Source organism: Zingiber officinale, chromosome 8A (genome assembly GCF_018446385.1).
Source record: "Zingiber officinale cultivar Zhangliang chromosome 8A, Zo_v1.1, whole genome shotgun sequence".
Taxonomy (NCBI): domain Eukaryota; kingdom Viridiplantae; phylum Streptophyta; class Magnoliopsida; order Zingiberales; family Zingiberaceae; genus Zingiber; species Zingiber officinale.
Genome location: NC_056000.1, coordinates 61,921,525 through 61,941,420, shown reverse-complemented (window position 1 = coordinate 61,941,420; position 19,896 = coordinate 61,921,525). Strand labels below are relative to the sequence as shown.

At 36.1% G+C, this 19,896-nt stretch overlaps 2 protein-coding genes across 5 annotated transcripts; both read right to left on the bottom strand.

The window, feature by feature from the left end:
• Positions 1 to 422: 422 nt before the first annotated feature.
• LOC122010900 (probable CCR4-associated factor 1 homolog 11) lies at positions 423 to 1,316 on the bottom strand. Its single transcript, XM_042567367.1, has one exon. It carries the CDS (start codon positions 1,314 to 1,316, stop codon positions 423 to 425), a length of 894 nt encoding a protein of 297 aa, XP_042423301.1.
• A 1,204-nt stretch (positions 1,317 to 2,520) lies between these two features.
• LOC122009248 (WPP domain-interacting tail-anchored protein 1-like) lies at positions 2,521 to 7,064 on the bottom strand. Of its 4 annotated transcripts, none has more exons than XM_042565335.1 (5): positions 6,847 to 7,064; positions 5,567 to 6,086; positions 4,400 to 5,478; positions 3,109 to 3,255; positions 2,521 to 2,914 (listed from the first exon to the last, which is right to left on the bottom strand). In XM_042565335.1, exons 2-5 carry the CDS (start codon positions 6,066 to 6,068, stop codon positions 2,699 to 2,701), a joined length of 1,944 nt encoding a protein of 647 aa, XP_042421269.1. In that variant the 5' UTR covers positions 6,069 to 6,086; positions 6,847 to 7,064; the 3' UTR covers positions 2,521 to 2,698. The 4 variants fall into 4 exon arrangements, with proteins under 4 accessions (XP_042421269.1, XP_042421267.1, XP_042421270.1 ...); XM_042565333.1 differs by having other exon boundaries at positions 6,842 to 7,046; XM_042565336.1 differs by lacking the exon at positions 6,847 to 7,064 and adding an exon at positions 6,523 to 6,648.
• Positions 7,065 to 19,896: the final 12,832 nt, after the last annotated feature.

Here is a 19,896-nt window from a genome sequence, read left to right as displayed (position 1 = left end):
CCCTTGTCTCATTACGTACCTTTTTCATTTCAATGGTAAAGAATGAGCCATTTTGCATTGTAGATAAAGCATACATCTTCCACTATGCTCCCAACTATATTGTTTAAAGTTAATCAATCATGCAGTGTAGCATGCATTTGAGTATCGTTCAGAATTTGAACAGAGAATGATCCAGAACACTACTTCAGGGGATGATTATATTTAAGGCAAAGCAAAACAACAAGTACAACTCATGATCCAAAGAATTAATATTGACAATTTATGCAGCAGCATGTAATCTGTACTTAAATACAAAAAGATACGATGAAGCAATGGACAATTAATCTTGTGGACAAATTAAGTTAATCCTGAATCACTATCAACCAAGAGAAACCATGAACTCTAATGCAGAACCCAAAAGCCACCGCTAGCTGGATTAATTACTATTGCAGTTGGAGGTCAAAGAGTGTTCCCATGTGTTCTGGACGATGGATGAGTTGTGGATTCACACGAGAGGCGATTTGGTAGAACACCTGCCATGTTAATAAGCTATCGGAGCCGGACTGATGTCGAGAACCCACTGCTCGCTCAACTCCGACGGTAGAGGCCACCCGCTCCAATCCTCCGTAAAGCCCAGGACAATGCTTGCAAAGGTGCTTCACATCGAACACCCTTTTGCCGAAAAAGAAGTGAACGAGGTGCAAGAACTCACGAACGGTCTTTGGTAATTGGCAGTCGCATGTCAGCATCTTGACTAGGAAGGCGAAGTCATAGGCGCCTTGGAAGATAACCCAGGAGACGGGAGAAAAATGGCCAAAGGAAAGCAAGCCGGAGGTGGCCAAGTGGTGGGCGAATCTGCAAGAGTCGATGCCCCATATTTGATTCTTTTGGAAGTCGATGCCATTAGCCTTGAGCAGCTCGACGGAGGAAGGGGCGTAACGGTCGCGGCTGATGTCAAAGTCGCGGAAATTAAATTCCCACACGTAACTCACACAAGTGCCGTCGCTGTAGATGACACATGGGAGGTTGCCGGCGGCGTCGGAGAGGGTGAGACCGACCTGGACGATGCGGAGGGCCTCGACGTTGGCGCGGATCAATTCGTAGCGCTGGGGGAGGGTGAGGGTGCAGTAGGGATTTTTGGAAGCGACGACGACGCCAGGATACTCGGTGTCCAATGCGACGAAGGGGTGGAACGGGACGGCGGAGCGGATAAGGGCGAACTCCTCGTCGAGGTTATGAGCCCACACGGAGCGAACCTCGACTCTGCTGGCGCTGGCGCTGGCGGCGGAAGAGGAAATTAGCATATCGTTAACGTTGTTGACAACTGCGACAGCCATGATGATGAGTCTGTTTGATGATATTAGAAATACGAAAGTAGTGGAAGCTGGAGATTGAGGAGATGTTAATTAGGTTTCGATCGAGTTGGAGTGGAAATTAAAATGGAAAGGGAGGGGGAGTTTAAATAGAGCAGGCAATCAAAGAGAGAAAATCGCCAGATAATAAACGCACTAAACAGAATTAGTTACTGCGAAGCGAAATATTAGGATATATATATATGGAATTAATGATGCTAAACTAGCTTAATCAGGACTTTAAGTATTAATCTGGCGCCAAATCTAGCTGCAATTGAGAGGTGAATAAACTATTTTACAAAAAACTTTTATAATACGATAAAAAAAACGTGTATTAAAAAGCTTTGAAATAAGCATGGAGCTTAAAAGTAAATATCTAAATTTTAAAATGTAATTTAAAAATAATAATTAAATGTAAATTTGTAATTGAGAAATAAATAAGAAATTACGTTTTTTTATTAAAGAATTATTTTGATTTGAGCTCCTGTTACATCTTTTTAGTCTTTCAAATATGGATAAATTTTATTTGCTATTCTAAATTAATATCTAATTTTATCTAGAATCTGAGTTAGATGGAGGCCGATGAAGATGACGTTGATAAAGAAGTGAATTTGACGCACCCGATGTATGGACGTCCGAAAAGTAAACCCCCACGTGGAACTTCCTGATCTTAGTATGAGGACTGGTAGTACCTGAACTTTACACACACTCAGACAAGCACTCTGAGCGTTAGAGATTAAAAACCAAGAAAGAAGTCCCCGGCGCAGACCCTCCGACGTTCAAGTCAGGTCTTTTTGCATAGAAGAACAATGTAAGATGGAAAAAAGAACTGTTCAAGACGAGTGTATATGTGTGCGTACCTGACTAAGGAATAGGACCTTGCTTTTTATATAACGCTTCATACCTTCAGATCCTGTCTGTTGTCAGAGAATGTCGGGTGAGAGAGAATGTACGGTGACCTTCTGTTGGCGGAAGAAAGGTTCCATTCACAGGTGATAGGAGACCATTGAAATATTTCCTGACATATATTCTCTAACAGGAGGCTAAAGAAGGTGTACTACGATATGAATTTTCAGGTACAACTGACAAAATGTCATTTATCAAATTTTGAGGTTAAAAATAAAAAAAACAGTTAGATCCTAAAACATTTTCTAGGTTTAAACTTTCAAAATCCAACAGCATCCAAGCGTAACAAACCAAAATTAGAAATTATTATACCTGATCTACTGATCACATTTTCTTAGCTGCATAATTTTCTACTCAAACTCAACAACACGAACACCAAAATCTAAGCAACAATCTCTTCAGTCGATAGGATGCTATTGATTATTGAATCGGAAGCTAAGGCAACTAGGAAGTCCTTCCAGTTAGTACACGGGATTGCTTTCTTGTTGATACGTGTAGAAGGTAAGGACAGCCACAAACAAGACGAGGATAGCCATGCAAAGATACTTTGGGTCGAGTTGAGCTGCTTCGATGTTCCTCACCGTCTCGATCTTTGAATCCGAACCTGAGGCCTTCTCCTCAGCTGAAAGAGTGGTCACAAGATGCATCTCACCGATACCTGCAGCTAGGTTCTCTGCCTGATACATAGTTAACATGTAAATTGCATGTTAATGTATGTCATTGAGAAAATATAGCTGCTCAACAAACAAAGAATACAAAAAATCTTGTTTAGTTGATCACTAGAATTGAGTTGGAGACGGGATTGATAATCTTAGAAATGAAAGATGAGGACACTGCACTGAAAACTTAAAACGAAATCTAGTTGACCCACCTGAATGTCTCTACTAAAAGATTCTGCAGGTCTTTCTATTGATGATTTTGTGCCAGGTAGAGTTTCATTGTGGGTTCCCTTGTAGCTTGAAGAATTTCTTTTCAGTTTCTCGCTCAAAGCTCTATTCTTTTTTATCAAGGTAGATATCTGCAAGGAAACACGGACAAAAGGAGATAACTTTTGGAAGTTCACTATATTTACAAGTTTGATTATAACATCCTAAAAGAACACCGAGAGGATCCTAAATAGCTTGAGTAAATCTAATGCAACTTATCAATTAACAAATAAGTATCGACTATAACAGTAGAAGTTAACAGAACGAGATAAAATAATTCATGTAAACTATACACATGACAAATTCTCAAGAGACAATTTTGAAAGATGAAATTGCAAGAGTGGAACATAGAGAAGCCTTAGCCCAGATTAAATCAAGCAACACCAATATAGATTGGAATAAAAGACATTTTTTAGTGTGTAATTGAACACTTTATATTTGAAAAAGTAAAAAAGGACAACAAAGAAGGGAAGAATAAGAAAGTTAATGGCAAGTGTCATAAATATGATATTACAACCAAGCTCACATATGATATTAAATATATAAATTTGAAAAAAAAATACATACAAGTATTGTAAATTAATTTATGATATATTTCCACAAACACATAATTTAAAAGTGGGATTCTTTCAAGAACAGCCCACATATCTTATCATACTTGGCCTGTTTCATACCTACATTAACAGCCAAACACTAAAAAAAATACTTAATTTTTAAACGCCCAAACAAAACACACAAGAAGATAAGCTATTTTCTGGAAAAACATTTTTTTTTAAATGTGAAACATATGGAACCTGACTTAAGCCACATGCATTACTAATCAAGGTGTGTGAAACCCTATTCAACTAATCTGCAACATTCTCACATATGATATGTAACAGCATAACTTCTGTTTAATTTTCATATTGTGCAATGATGGGCAACATTCATCATCATACAAGACATAACTACAGCACATGTCAAAGCACACAAATACAGTAACATGTATGATACACTAATTGGTACAATAATGCACAGGAAGGGAAACAACAATATACCTCAACTAAATTTTATTGCATATAGTTCAGACTCAAGATTAGTTTCAATTTACCTTACTCGAGATTGAACATTCTTATTGGTTCTTAGTATAATTTTAAGTCAAAACTGCAAAAGTTCACACATGGGAATAGTCTATTAGTCTCTACACTTTTAAAGATTTACTAGAATAGAACACGGAAAAGTAAGTTAAAATCATACCTCTGACTGAAGACGTTCTCTTTCCAATGCTAGTTTCATGACCAGATCACCAATGAGTTTTGTCCTGATACCAATGTCTTTAGCGGTGGCAATTTTTGCACCCTCAGCTTGATGCGTGGATGTTTCCATGTATTCCAATTTGCCTCTTAGGAAACCCAGCTCTTCATTTAGTTCTAAATTTGTTTCAGTTAACAAAGTGCACTTAGATTCAGCATTCTCAGCCCTACTTTCTGCTTTTGAAACCTTTATTTTGAGCTCCTCAATCACAATTCCCATATCATCAATTGTATCATATAATCCACTTTGCTTCTCTTTAAGTGCTTCAACAGATGCCCTTGCATGCTCCAATTGCATATCTGAATCACTAGACCGTGAAAGGTTTGTTCTCTCGGAATTGCTTTTTTGAAGTAAGACAGGCTCCTCGTTCAATTTGATGTTGATGCCTTGCAGTTCAACATACTTGCCTTCAGCACTTCCAACTCTGTTTTCAGTTCTCAAAACATCAGCTCTGAGACCCTCGATTACATTTTCCTTTAGACCCAGTTCAGAATGCAAAAAACATTGTTGCTTATGACTTGATTCAACTGAGGCCGCTGCCAGCTGCATCTGGGCATGAGACTGTCTAAGCTGCTCCTCAAGTATTTTCACCTTTTCCTTCAGGGAGATGATTTCTGGAATGGTCCCTGTGCTCCCCTTCGTAGTTTTGTCAGCATGTACATTCAAATGAGACTTCAGCTCATTCTCTCGTCTAAGTGAACTATTTAAACTAAATTGAACAACCTCAAGTCTACCAGCAAATTCTTTTGAAATAGCCAAAAGAACTTCAGCAGTATTTTCAGCCTCGAGTGCTCTCTCCAAATGTATTTCAATTGACTCTTTAATGAAGTCAAGTTCTGCTTCTGCATAAAGCAACTGTAGCTTAAGATCCTTCTCATTTGACCTGGTGTCTGAAAGCTTGTTTTCAAGATCGAGTTCTCGTGCCAATGATTCATCCAACATTTTTAAGACACTCCATTGTTGATCAACAGTGCAGATGGATGACAAATGACCATTATCAAACTCCTGATCTTCATCCAACCCTAATTAAATGCATGCATTAAAGAAATTAGTGTCGTCATCTCAATATGTGCAAACTATAAAGCAACCTAAGAAATATGAACAACTTACTAGCTTCAACATGACACAAAGCTAGAATGCTTTCAAACTTCAATGACTGTTTTTGTATATCGGCAATTGAATCTTGCAACTTCCTGACAGATTTTTCAGCATCAAGCAATTTTTCTCCTACTTCAGAAGCAATTGCTTCCAAGTTTTCACCATCAAAAATATTTTGGCATGTCTCCATGATTTCAGTTTGTAGAAAAGACAAGAAGCTTTGCAGTTCTTTCACCTCCGCACATAAAATTCCACACAATATATCAGATTCAAAAAACTTCTTAACAGACTCAGCTAGAATGTCCCCATGCTCCATCTTCGAAGATTCAAAATCATTGACTCTATCAGCTACCAGCATCAAAAGTATTTCCAAATTAAGTAGCTTCTCTGAAGAATATGCAACATCAAGTTCTATTCTAGTTAGAGCCTCTGCTGCATTTCCTTCATTCATGTTGATTCCAAGCGCTCTCTCATCCTCTTGTAAGTAATTATCCTCATGCTCATCAATAGCCATGATCTGATTAATCTTGTCCTGAATATAAAATACAAGTCCATAAATAAAAGGAATGACGACAAAGAATATATGGAAAGAAAGGAGAATTCTGAAAGGGAAGTAGGGAACAAAATTGCAAGAATCCACTTATCATAATAGTTAGTTGCAACCAATTCCCTCTGTAGCATAGATATATAATCATGCTAAATGATCATGAAACGAGCAGAATTCAGTGATCATCTATTGACTTACTAAATGAGAGAAAAAAATCACACAAGCAGGCATCAAAAGATTCGTTGCAAAATTTGTCTCTGATATCCGACTAATATCACGAAGCCCAATGTGTGGTTCTAGCGACAAACTTGCAAGAATCTAAGCTTGAAGTATGATAGCATGAATGAATGATAAGATACTGATAACAAAAAACTAAGTCAAAAAAGTTTGATCTAATGAAAGCAAACAAAAATCCACCTACCTGGAGCCTACAGACATCCTTCCTGAAATATCCAAAATGTAAAACAGTGTTAATAGTAAAACGACATTTTTTTACCACTCGAAAACACAAGCATCCAAAGGAAACCAACTGCCACAGATCGTCAGATCAGCCACCCTCCTGTTCAAGCAGTCTCAAGCCACCTTTCTTATCCCCAAGTACAGTAGGTTTAATTCATGAAATTGAGATCGCGAATGACAAAGAACCAGAGATTTGCGCCATCAAGCACGGTTAATACCATCACATCATTCCTGAATTTGCTAAATCTATATGAACGGCAAATCTAAAGACGAAAGCTTACGTAACTTGGTGACGATTATCGCAGAAACGGCGATTCCGACGGATTTCGAATCCCCGAATCTTCACGCAGATCCTATAAATCCATATATCTAGGGTTTCCCGAGGCGCTAATCTGGATCCCGAGCTTACAGAGCGGTGGGAGGGGAAAGGAAGCGGTGCCTTCTCCAGCGTCTCCTCGTCGTGGATGCCACTTGAGAGGGAGAGGTGGAGGAGGCCAAAATTACGGGCCTGTTATATAATACTGGGCCAAGTCCATCCTAGCCCAGTATTCCCATTAGCAATACTATATCAATTTTTAACATATTATCAATATTATGAAAAGTGTTTTAAACGTGTTATGAAAAAAAATTATATATATATATATATATATATATATATATTAATTTTTTTTTCTCATTTATCTATTCTCATTATTTGATAACCACGTGTCACACACTTGTTAAAACTTTTAAATATATATCGGTATTTAAGTTAAAATTAAAATATAATTAAAAAATCACCTGTTTAAAATTGTTCTCAAAGTGTGAAAATACTCTTTATAATTTTTAAAATTGTGACACTTTACACTTAATCATAAGTATTATTAATGAGCTTATGAGACAAAATAGTGTAATGATTAGTAATTTTAAGGATAGTCAAGAGATAGAAAATTTAATTCTTAATTATGATATATTATAATTTATTTTTCTTCTGTGAGATATTATGATTTGAGATATGATGATTAGTTGGTTTGAAAAGTTGCATATCTTTTACTAATTAAAAAAATTAAATATTATTAATTAAAATAATAAGGGCAAAAATTTAAATGGCATTTCAAATTATAAAAATCATAACAAAAATATGTAAAAAGTTATATAAAAAGAACGCCCATCTAATATTTTAATCTAAAATACCTCTTGTTCCTATGTTCCTGTAGAAGTTATTAACTGCTATAAGTATGACAACTATTGATCATTTTATTTTAATAAAAATAATTATATATAAAGTATTATTATATTAAAATTATTCTTTTATTAATTTAATTAAAATTATTTTTAATAGAGCAAACTTATTTCAAAATAGTTATAACAACGACTAACTATACAGTGAAACTATTAAATATCTATTACAATTATAAATTATTTATGTACTTCTGAGTATGAATGCTTTAGTTCGTAATTTATGAATCAAAGGATAATTTATTTTATTAATTAATTTATTTCAATGGATCTTATCATTTAAATAAATGAAATCAATCATAATCCATCAATCATAAATAATCGATCGTATTCTGATCCACAATTTATAGATAAAAGGATTCCATGCTTGCTTCATCATTATAGTTAACTACTAAATCTTAATACTATTATATAAAATTAGATTTTACTAATTTAGTTAAAATTATTTAAAATTTATTAAATTTATTTTAAATCGATCAAAATTATTTTAAAACAGTTTAAACAATTATTTAATTGTAGAAACTATATAATATTACAATTATGTTGTATTAACTATTATAACTAGTCCTAATGACCTTAATATCACTGAAAGTAAGGAGTATTTCCGGATAAAGCGTCCTTTTGTTTTTTAATAAAAAAATAATATCATTTTTTATGATTTAAATAATTTGAGGTATTCTTTAATTTTTACCGAAATAATAATCAAATAGGATTCTATGGATGGTAAAAAAAAATGAATTGATGGGAGGTAATATCTCCTGGTCCAGTAACACGTTAAGTATGAAAATTGTTTTAATTAAAATAATAACATGATAAACACTGAGATGGGATTGAGTTAAGCCCTCCATGACGTACCTCTATTAGATCATAATTATGTTAACACATAATCTACATCAAGTCAAGTCATGATCCAATCGACCGTTAATATTAATAAAATAGATAGATAAATAACAAGTCAAATCTTACTTGAGATCTACATCATCACATCACAAGCATAGTGATACGGTGATAAAAATATAGGATGTTATCATATAAGATATTATAGTCAAAACTTAATACATTTGAGCAGTGACGGATCCAAAAATTCATATATGGAGGGATGATTTTTACGTGGAATAAAGAACGATATCTCTTATCTCCACTGGTGAAACCCCATATTACTAGTGGTTCCATTACCGACAAGGGGGGTAACCGCCGATGCTGCCTCCCCTTTGGATCTGCCCCTACATCTAAGTATATCTTGTTTTATATCTTGATCACTTGTATTAATGATTAGCATCATCTATAATTTATCTCTTCCTATTGACTTAGAGATAGATTAATAGGAAAGCTAAGATAAGTTTTGTCACGTTAATTCAAATTAACAAAAGAAAAAACTACCAATGTTTTATTATTGTAAATAAAAACGTCACCGTAAAAGAACTTGTAGTGAATCTTAATTAAATTTACAATAAGCCTTCAAGAAATTAAATCGCATGACATCATTAATATAAAAAAGTCGTACCATAATTTTTACTTTTTTTTTTGAAGATTTAATTAAAAATCAATCATTTTAGTTTTATTTTAAAATTTATCTAAACATTAAAAAAATGCTAGAGTTAAAGTTTTTATTAAAATGGTATAAATAAGATTTATTTATAATTGAATTTGATAAAGCTTAACCTCACATTTAAAAGAATAATTTTTAATTACGAAAAAACCATCTTTAATCTCACAAGGATCTATGAAGCGCGACAAAGGGGTGACGACAAAGAAGCTGAGTCACGACATAAGGGTGGGGCAGAAGCAGAAAAGGGCAAAGAAGTTGAGTCACGACATAAGTGACGACTTCTTGCCCATCCAACCCGATTTCCCTCGTGTCACGATGATCGCCACGTCATCGAAGTGGGCCCCGAGATGACCAGTGCGGAGAATGTGACACGTGTAATAAGATGAATCGTGGAGAAACCAACTGTCGGTGTCCTACAGGAGGCAGCGGATGAGGAGGCATGATCTCCGGAGCATGCAGATTACATGTGACCCAAGGAAACGGTCCCGTCATATTTGGTAACCGGTTTAATTCTAAAGTCAAATTTTATAATACGAAGTTTGACAGTGGTCAATTCAAGAAACAGATGAATTAAATTCAGATTATTAATTTTAATATAAATTAAGAAAAATGAGGTGTATTGGGAAAAAATCTTAGGAAAAAATTAATAAATAGACATAAAAATGATAAACTCATAAAAAGTAAAAATATGGATTATAAATTTATATTTCTATTCTTAAATTTTTTCCATTGTTTTTTTCTGTGTATATTATTATTCATAAATTAATAAATAAGATATAAGTTTATGTTACTTTGTAAGGATAAAGTACCTTCTAAGGAAAGTGGATATACATTTTTAACTTTATTGTTTGATCGAATCTAGCCAAAAGCGCCTTCGATTTCCTTTCATTCGCCTATTATCGCAACAAGGTACCTCATAGTTGAGGTTTTAAATCTTAAAGAGCTCAGAACATACAGGCTCAAGGAATTTCAGGGATGTTAGAAACTTCAACCAGTATCATATTACTTTACGTTTATGTGTGATGCGCGTCGGTGGAGTACATAATAATGAAGATCGAAGTCTCCTCAAGACTGTACTGTCATTGAGGTATAGAATATTATCATATTAGATTATAGAATTAAAATTAGATACGTCTGGATATATCTTTCTTTATGCCTTAATTATTATATCAATAGTTAGTAATCATCCGTGATTTATCTCTTTTGTGTTGATCCAAAGATAAGTTGGCGGGACGAGCGAATCGCTTTTTGCCACGTGATAATGAAATTCAAAATTTATTAATTGTTTGTGATGAAAATGTTGAGAATATTTGATATCTGAATAGTAGTACAAGTAGGCATATGACTGGAAATAAAAGTTTATTTTCTTATTTTCAACTATTGTTTAAGCTAACTATGGACAGGTAACTCTTGGTGCAGGGAACATTAAATGATCAAATCTGTATTTTGATAATGACAAAGGGGTTCAAAGTTAAGTTATCTTGTGATTTAACAAGTGTAACCAAGTGTGCAGGAAAGTCCTAAGTGATCTTAATTAGGCAAAGGAAAGTTCTATCTGTGGTTAGGTAGGTGGAAAGTCTTACCAGCGGTTAGGCAACAAAGTCCTACTCTGGAGACTGGGCGAAGTCTTGGTAGGTTGAGGACTTTAAGTGAAATCTTAGAGTCGAGGACTCTAGGTGAAAATCCTGAGGGTCACGGATACTAGGTGGAAGATTGAATGGGTCATAAAGCGGACGATCAATATGAAGTCCTAAAGTCTCAGACGCTGAGCAAAAGTCTAGACGGTCTAGAGGACCTATCTAGCAAAAGGTAATTTCTCCTAAGAGGAATAAGTGAGGACGCATTTCCCCAAGAGGGAATAGTAGGCGTCTAGGCGTCGATTCGACCTAGAGTTTTAACGAAACTCAAAGTCAAGATCGGATAGTCCGAAAGCTGTCAAATCTTATCATTACATATTATTTGTCTGAACTAACCTTATTTTGCAGGAAGAAAAAGTCGTAAAAATGATGGTCTGGGCGCCCGGACTGGCTTCACCAGGAGCAGGGTGCCTGCCAGGCCCCTTGGCGGTCCGAGCACCCAGACCAAGGTGCCTGCCAGGCCCCTTGGCAGTCCGAGCGCCCGGACCAAGGTGCCTGCCAGGCCCTTGGCGGTCCGGGCGCCCGGAGTTGCTCCGTGCGCCCGGATAGTCAAAAATCAATCTTTGAAACAAGTTGGGTTGCGACGATTGGCGGACCTACGTAAAGGTCCGAACGCCCTAAGGTGGTCCGAGCGTCCGGAGATGGATAAGTTTTGCAGATCAAGTTTCGACGAGAGCACGCTATGTCAGTCCTGTGGGGGTGCCTAGGTGAGGTTCCAGGCACCCAGAGTGGGCTATAAAAGGAGGATTCTACCAGTACCTCAATAACACAATTTCAATCATCTTTCGCTCTTGCGCGTTACTCAGAAAACACCTCCACAACACCAAAACGCTACTCTAACAACCAAAGGCTTGCGACTTCAGATCTTTATAAGTTGTTGGTATAGTTATGTTTACAGTTTTATAATTGTAGTTCTTATATATAATATTTGTAATTTTTCTTCGAACTACTAGTGGATTATCCATCGAAAGCACTCTTATATGCGAGGCTTGGAGTAGGAGTTGTCATATACTCCGAACCAAGTAAATCAAAGTGTTAGCGATTACTTGTCTTTCTTTCTGTCTTTATTCCGCTGCTTATCTTTCAAAAGTTTTTAAACGAACGTAAAATCCACAAGCGCTATTCCCCCCCCCCCCCCCCCCCCCCTCTCTAGCGCAAGATCCTACAATAACTATTAGAGATGTTAAATCCTATAAAATTGTATAAAATTGTATAAAATTGAAGTAGTAGGAGAAATCACTTTCAAGACAAAGTTTGGAAAAAATGAAAAGATGTATGAGGTATTCTATGTTTCTGCTTTATGAAGTAATCTCCTTAGTGTTGGCCATCTTTTTTTAAAAAAAAAATTGATATTCACTTTGCTGATAAATTTTGCACCATGAAGAAAGAAAAACAAAATTTTGTAAAGATTGGTTTGGGTTCAAATAATGTGTTTCCTTTCAAACTTAATGTTATAAATGCTATCTACAATCTTACCGCTAATGAAGAAATTTTTAAGTTGTGACATGACACATTTGGGTACCTGAGTATAAGTGAAGCATGTAAAGAATGTTAGTTTGGAAAACAACATCAAGAGTCATTCCATCTAAATCTAAGTGGGAATCACATTCACCGTTGGAACTTATCCACACTAATCTATATAGACCCATGTGAGTACCATCTCTAGGAGATAACTCATACTTCTTATTATTTATTGATGATTACACTAGAAAAAATTGGATATATTAGGTTAAAGAAAAATCAAAAGCTCTCTTTCTTTTAAGTTTTGAAAACTCAATTAGAAAAATTTTTTGACTATCAAATAAAAATTTTGAGAAAAGATTACGGAGGTGAATTTTTATCTTCTTTATTTGAAGAATTTTGTCAAAACTATGGCATTAGATATGAATTGTCAACTCATTATTCGCAACAACAAAATAGTATTGTATAGTGGAAAAATAGGATAATCATGGATATGGTCAAATGTATGCTAAAGAATAATAATATGTCAATTGAATTCTAGGTTGAAGTAGCATCATGAAAGGTTATAGATTCTACTACAAATGAGGCTTGGTATGGAAAGAAACTAAATATTCACTGATATAGGATGTTATGAGTGGACCTAAGAATGATGTGGAAATTAAAGTCAATGTGAGATGACAACCAGGGCATCACTCTCATCAGGGCTCAGCTTCTCACTCGACGCTAAGGCCTTCGGTATAATGACGACTGGTTTAAAGGCTGATCGAGATTAATGGGTCCAATGCTCCACTTGTGAACAACCAGTTGAAACAAAGGATCGAGATCAAGGCTCACACCGCATAACTTTGTTATATACTCGTCTGGCCCAAAGCACAGTCGATCATATTTAAGCTTAGCATTCACTCTCAATATATGACTGAACGTCTTTGTAGTCGGACAAACTTAACAGACCTATCTCTCTATTCGGCGCTAAGATATACAGACTAAAGTCGAACAACTCTGAAATCAATTGAGCATATGAGATTCAGTTCTCCACCTCTATAATATTTCTTTTAGCTTATAGAGGTCGTTCTATAGTGTAGTGCAGCCTCTCTTATAAATCAGACTGTCACAAGGCCGATCATACCTACGAATCTGAATGCCTTGTTATCCAACAGCCAACCTCCCATCATGCAGCTAGTTAGTCCTAGAGCTGACTGGTACTTACGAGACTTGGCTCTTCATTACTTAGCAGATCTTTAGCATAAGCTTACAAGTATATTGTCAATCAGACTTATGGCTGGTCGGATTTATGGGATTCAACTCCCCCTTCAAAGGGCAAAAAAATACATAAGGATGTTCTCATTACAAGGCCAATTGGACATAGAGATGGTCGGGATACCCCGTTCATCCAAGTGTCCGTCCAGGTGTATTTCAGGAGACAACATTGTTAGGGAATCACAACGGCTTGTCAGAATAACAGCTATCAATCAGAGAATATTTTTCAGTTACAACATAGGCATTCAATGGAACCTTCTCACAAAAGTGACTATATAGCTTCTATCATTATTGCGGGGGTTACATAAGACTGTTCATATACACATAACAGAAGATTACTTGGAGGATAACTGTACAAATGCCAAACTATATACCTTTCATAATCCGACATCTTTTGATACCGAATATTTTTTGTCGTCTCATCATTGCAAGGTATATCAGAGGTGATATAAAAGGGGGGTTCTCTCTGTAGGAGGTACACTTTTACATGCATTTTACTTACCAGAGCACCAGCTTCCTCTCTATTATCCTTACTCAATTTCACCGTAGTTCCTCTCCACTTTTCACTCGGTCATCTACTAATGTAACGACCCGGCCCTCTTGACCCATTTGGCGGCCCATTTGGCGACCCTCGGGTCGTCGATCGTCGGCCCTTATGTCGTCGGTCTATTTGGCAACCTCTAATGTCGTCGACCGACGACCCTTGGCCGTGCCGTTACTCACTGGGACTTTCCACCCCAGGATTCATCTCACTTGGTTACCAGGATTCATAAACTCTAATACTTAAGCCTGGAGGTTTAGAGTTCGAATCCTGGGGGAGGCAAAAATCCACTGGCCAGGGGGTGGAAAATCCTAGTGAGTAACGACACGGCCAGAGGGTCGTCGGTCGACGACATGAGAGGTCGCCAAATGGGCCGACGACATAAGGGTCGCTAGTTGGGCCGCCACAAGGGCCGCCCAAGAGGCCAAAGGGCTGGGTCGTTACAACTAACTTGAGCGTCGGAGAGCCTACGCCAGAGACTCCTCCCTTGGTTTTTGCCCTAACATTCTATTGGCTCGTTTGAGTGTGCACAGAGAGGCTATTCCAGCTTATCATCTTTTTCTCCCGTGCAAAATCCTCTACTGGTCAATAGTATCGCCACCTACTCAGTAGGGTTGTAAATGAATCAAACATTTGTAAACAATCTTCGTGTTCGACTTGGTAAGAACTTGTTTATGTTCGTTCAATATACAAGATTAATTAAACAAATAAACTTGAATAGCTTGTTAAACTAAACAAATAAACTTGAACATATATGTGTTCAGCTGAAGGGGAGCCTTGGCGTAACGATAAAGTTGTTGTCATGTGACCAAAAAGTCACGGGTTCGAATCCTGGAAATAGCCTCTTGTAAAAAATAAGGTAAGGGTGCGTACAATGGATCTTTCCCCGGGACCCCGTATGGCGGGAGCTTCGTGCACCGGGCTGCTCTTTTTATATATGTGTTCAGCTTGTTAACGTTCGTGAACAATGTTCGTGAATAATGTTCATGAACCATATTCATTAATCAAACTCTTTTCAATATGCTAAATAAATAATAAAATAAAATAAACAAATAAGTTTAAATTATCAAGCTCAATAATCAATAAAATAATTAAAAGTTTCAAACAAGCAAACAAGCTTAAATTGAGAGTTCGATAACATCTAAATGAATCAAGCTCGAACCAAGCTCAAGCCAAGCTTGAATTGAGAGCTCGATAACATCTAAACAAATCAAGCTCAAGCCAAGCTTAAAATAAGCTCAAGCTTATACAAAATAAACCAAGCCAAGCTTGAACAATCAATTCAAAAACTTTGTTCATTTTAAGCTTGACTCAACTTGGCTCAGCTTGGCTCGGTTACCTTATCAAACAAGCTTAAATACCCCAAAGCTTGACTTGGGTCGGCTCATTTACAATCCTACTATCTAGCACGTCATCTCCTCCGGTTTCAGACAGGATCATTCACTTTTTTAAAACTTTTGGTTGCCTTACATATACCACTATTCCTGATTCTTTAAGAACTAAACTTGATGACAAGTCTGAAAAAAGCATCTTCATTGGTTATAGTGAAAGGAGCAAAGATTACAGGGATGGCCATTTTGATGAAAAAGTCTTCTTATATATTTTCAAAATTGACAGGTTTATCAAATTGATAATTTCTTGACTTTGATGACGACTCTCCTTCTTTGCAACTTGATCATCTTGAAAGTAGTAAATCTCCATCATAATTGCAAAGAAAACATAAGGAGTTTAAGAGACATTTATAATGAGAATGAAGAGGAAAATATGACAGATCAAGTCTTTTTTTCATTCTTTGCAGGAGAAGATCCAATCACATATGAAAAACATCAAAAGAGATAAAATGGGTTCATGCCATGAATGAAGAAATAAACTCCATTGAGAAAAATGGTACATAGGAGCTCACTAATTTTCCATCACACAAAACTCCAATTGGAGTGAAATGGATTTTCAAGACCAAAATCAATCCAGATGACTCCATCAATAAATATAAAATAAGATTGATTACAAAGAGATACAAGCAGAAAGAAGGTGAAGATTTTAATGAGGTATTTGTTCCTATTACTAAACTTGATATAATTTAATTAATTATTGTTCTTGCTGTTCAAAATGGTTGGAAATTATGTCAAATGGACGTTAAATCAATCTTTTTAAATGATTTTCTTAAATAAGAAATTTATATCGAAAACCACTTGGTTTTGTGAAAATAAGTGATAAGGACAAATTATATAAGCTCAGAAAAACTCTCTATAGTTTGAAGTAATCACCTTGTGTATGGTATGATCGAATTAATGATTATTTTATTAAATAATTTTCAAATATGTCCTTTTAAGCATACACTTTATATCCAACAAAATTTTGAATGTGGTTTTATGCTTGTGAGTCTTTATGTTGATGACCTCATTTTCAGCAAAAATAATATGGAAATATTAATTGAATTTAAGAACTCTATGATGAGTGAGTTCCAAATGACAGATTTGAGTGAGTTGCATTATTTTTGGGGTTTTAATGTTCAACAATCAAGAGAAGATATTTTTATCTCACAAAAATACTATGCAACTCAAATTCTTAAAAGGTTCAAGGTTGAACATGCAAATCCAGTCTCAACTCCTAGCATCACAAGTTTGAATCTAAGTAAGATTAGTGAAGGAAAGATGGTGAACCCAACTATGTTTCGTAGATTGGTTGGAAATTTGATGTATCTTACTGACACTAGACTCAATATCATGTTTGCAGTAAGTTTGATTAGTAGATTTATAAAAAAACCTTATTCGAACAATTGGGAAGTTACAAAAAGGGCTCTTTGATGTATTAAAAGAATAATTGATTATGACATTTTCTACAACCTGAATACCCAATCCAAGTCCATCAATAATAACACATACCTCTAAAGGGCTATTATTGAACTACCGCATCAATCTCATATTACAATATGGGCTTCTTCTTATCATGAGTACGTTAATCTCCTCGTGTTTAAGATATCGTATGTCCGTTAATTAAATGAGTTACTGACAACTCAATTAATCAATATCTAATTCCAAGAGTAGTACCACTTAATTTTATTATCATGTCAGACTAAGTCCATCTGCAGGGTTTACATGATAATCCTTATGAGCTCCTCAAGGGGATATCATCAACCTAAATAATTAGGACACAGATTCCTTCTATAATCAACAACACACCATATAAATAGTACTATTTCTCAACTCATCGGGTCTATTGATTTAACGAATAAATCTCACCCATTGATAAGTTAAAGAAATAAATACTAAGTATACGTGTTTGTTATTATCTAGGAATTAAGAGGACGTACATCCATAATAACAGAGGTTCTGTTCTTTTATATAGTCAGTATAAATCGAACAACCTCAAATGGTCCTGTTCAATACACATATAATGTACTAGTGTAATTTTATAGTCAAGACAGACTAATATCAAATTATACTACAACCGTTCCAATGATTTGTCCCAATCCATCTTGGTTGTAAGCTATTATTTATAATTTATAAGAAACTGATAACATGATCTTCTGTGTGACATCACACATCATGTTATCTACAATATAAATTAAATGGACAACTGCATTAACATATATATAAATATAAAATGCAAACATTTGACCAAAGTGATTCTCATTTCAAAAACATTTCAAAATAGATGTTCATACAAAAGCTAGACTTATAATATATATCCCAACAATATTTATAGCTCACTGGTCGAAGTTAGCCATTAGCTGACATGGCAGTTCTGAGTGCTTGGACTGCCTCAATCCACTAGACAACAACTTTTTTCCAATGGATCAAGGTTTCCCGGGCACTTAGACCGGTCTGGGTGCCTAGAGTCAGCTAACGTGGCTTCGTAATAATCCTCTTCGATAATGGATTGCTAATGTGGCCTAAAGGAATCCAAGCACCTGGACCTAGTATGGGAGCCTGGATTCCGAGCGCCTGGACTAGGTCCAGGTATTTGGAATCAGTGAACTTCTAGGCTAACTGATTATTCATCTCATTGCTTGGTGATACTCCAGTCGTCCTGAGTTGAGCTCACTCAAATCCAATTCTGGCCTTATTTTCGAGCAATCTTCCTCCTCGTCTTCTCGTTCCTTGGAAGCACTATGCTCGTCCTTCTAGTCTACCGATATACTCTTCTGTAGCACCTTATTCCTCAGATGCATCAAACCGGTCGACTCGCTTCCCAATCATCCTTCTCGCTAGTTGCATCTTTTGCTCAACTTCTTATGTTTCTAAGTCCTTACACACTTAGACACAAGACATCAAAATGTAGAGCTTAACTTAACTCGGTTGATCATATCAAAACCAACCTAGAGTACTTACATTTTCTAGCCAAGTCTTCGATCAATCTTGACCTACTTGACTTCTCATTCACACATTATCCAAATATTGAAACTCAAACTCGAGCCAACTCGAGCATAGTCAACTATGACCTAAAGAAGATTGCACCAACACCTTTGACCCACTTGAATTATTCTCTTGTCAACCTTCCCATTGGACTTCCATTACCAAGTGTCTGGTCTTCCTTGATCCACTTAAACTTTTCCCCTTACCAACCTTCCCGTTAGACTTTCGTTTATAAACTATCTGATCCTTCTTGACTCACTTGGACTTTCTCTTGCCTGACCTCCAATTAGGACTAGTCACTCGATAGATTTTTCACCTACTTAACTTTAGTTAGGAATTTTCCTTCCATAATCTCAATTAGGACTTTCCCTCTTTTCCTTACCTAACCTCAGTTAGAACTTTTCCTTGTCTAACCTCAATTAGAACTTTCTAAGTTAAGTATCCAGTCTTGCTTGATCTACTTGACTTCTCTCTCATATTGTTAAACATTGAAACTCAAGCTTAGGCCAACCTGAGCTTCGTCAACTTGGTCAACCTTGACCCAAGGTGGATTGCATCAACACATTGGACTTCTGATCACCAAGTGTTATGTCCTCCATGACCCACTTGGACTTTCCATTTATAGTTAAGTATCCAGACACCTTGACCTACTTGACTTCTTCCTAATATATTGATCAAATATCGAAATACAAACTCAAGTCAACTTGAGCTTGGTTAACCTAACTAACCTTGACCTACTATCAATTAAACTAACAAAGAGAAATTCAAGAAGGTCGAGGGTGAGATTCTTGGCAAGAAGAAGTCCATGTAGATCAAAAAATCGGATACAAGGCAAGGAAAGACCAAAAAGGTCGATGACCGAATTCTTGAAAAATGTGAAAACCTGAGCAAAATAATCAAATCACAAGATCGGATCTAAGGTAGATGAAGACATGGAGATGAGGAAGCAACAGGAATAAAGTCCAAGGAACAGGAGCTAGGTTCATTTGACATGATGTAATTGGAATCGATTAAGATATTAAAGGGAAGTGTGTTTTAAGGGTTTAGGGATGTAAACCCCTATTTTAGGGTTCACCAATCAATTGGTGAGCTAAAACCCTAAAACCTAAACCTTAATTCCAGGTTTTGTAACACCAATCGATTGACACAATTGATTGGTGTAAACCTGTAATTTCGAGTTTAGACAAGTGGTGCATCAATCGATTGGTAAGAAATTTTGAGTGAACTGAAGCTTCCCAAATTGATTAGGCATTACCAATCGATTTCACTGCACAAGTTCATTAGTGTGTGAACACGACCTGCACGCATTAAATGTTAG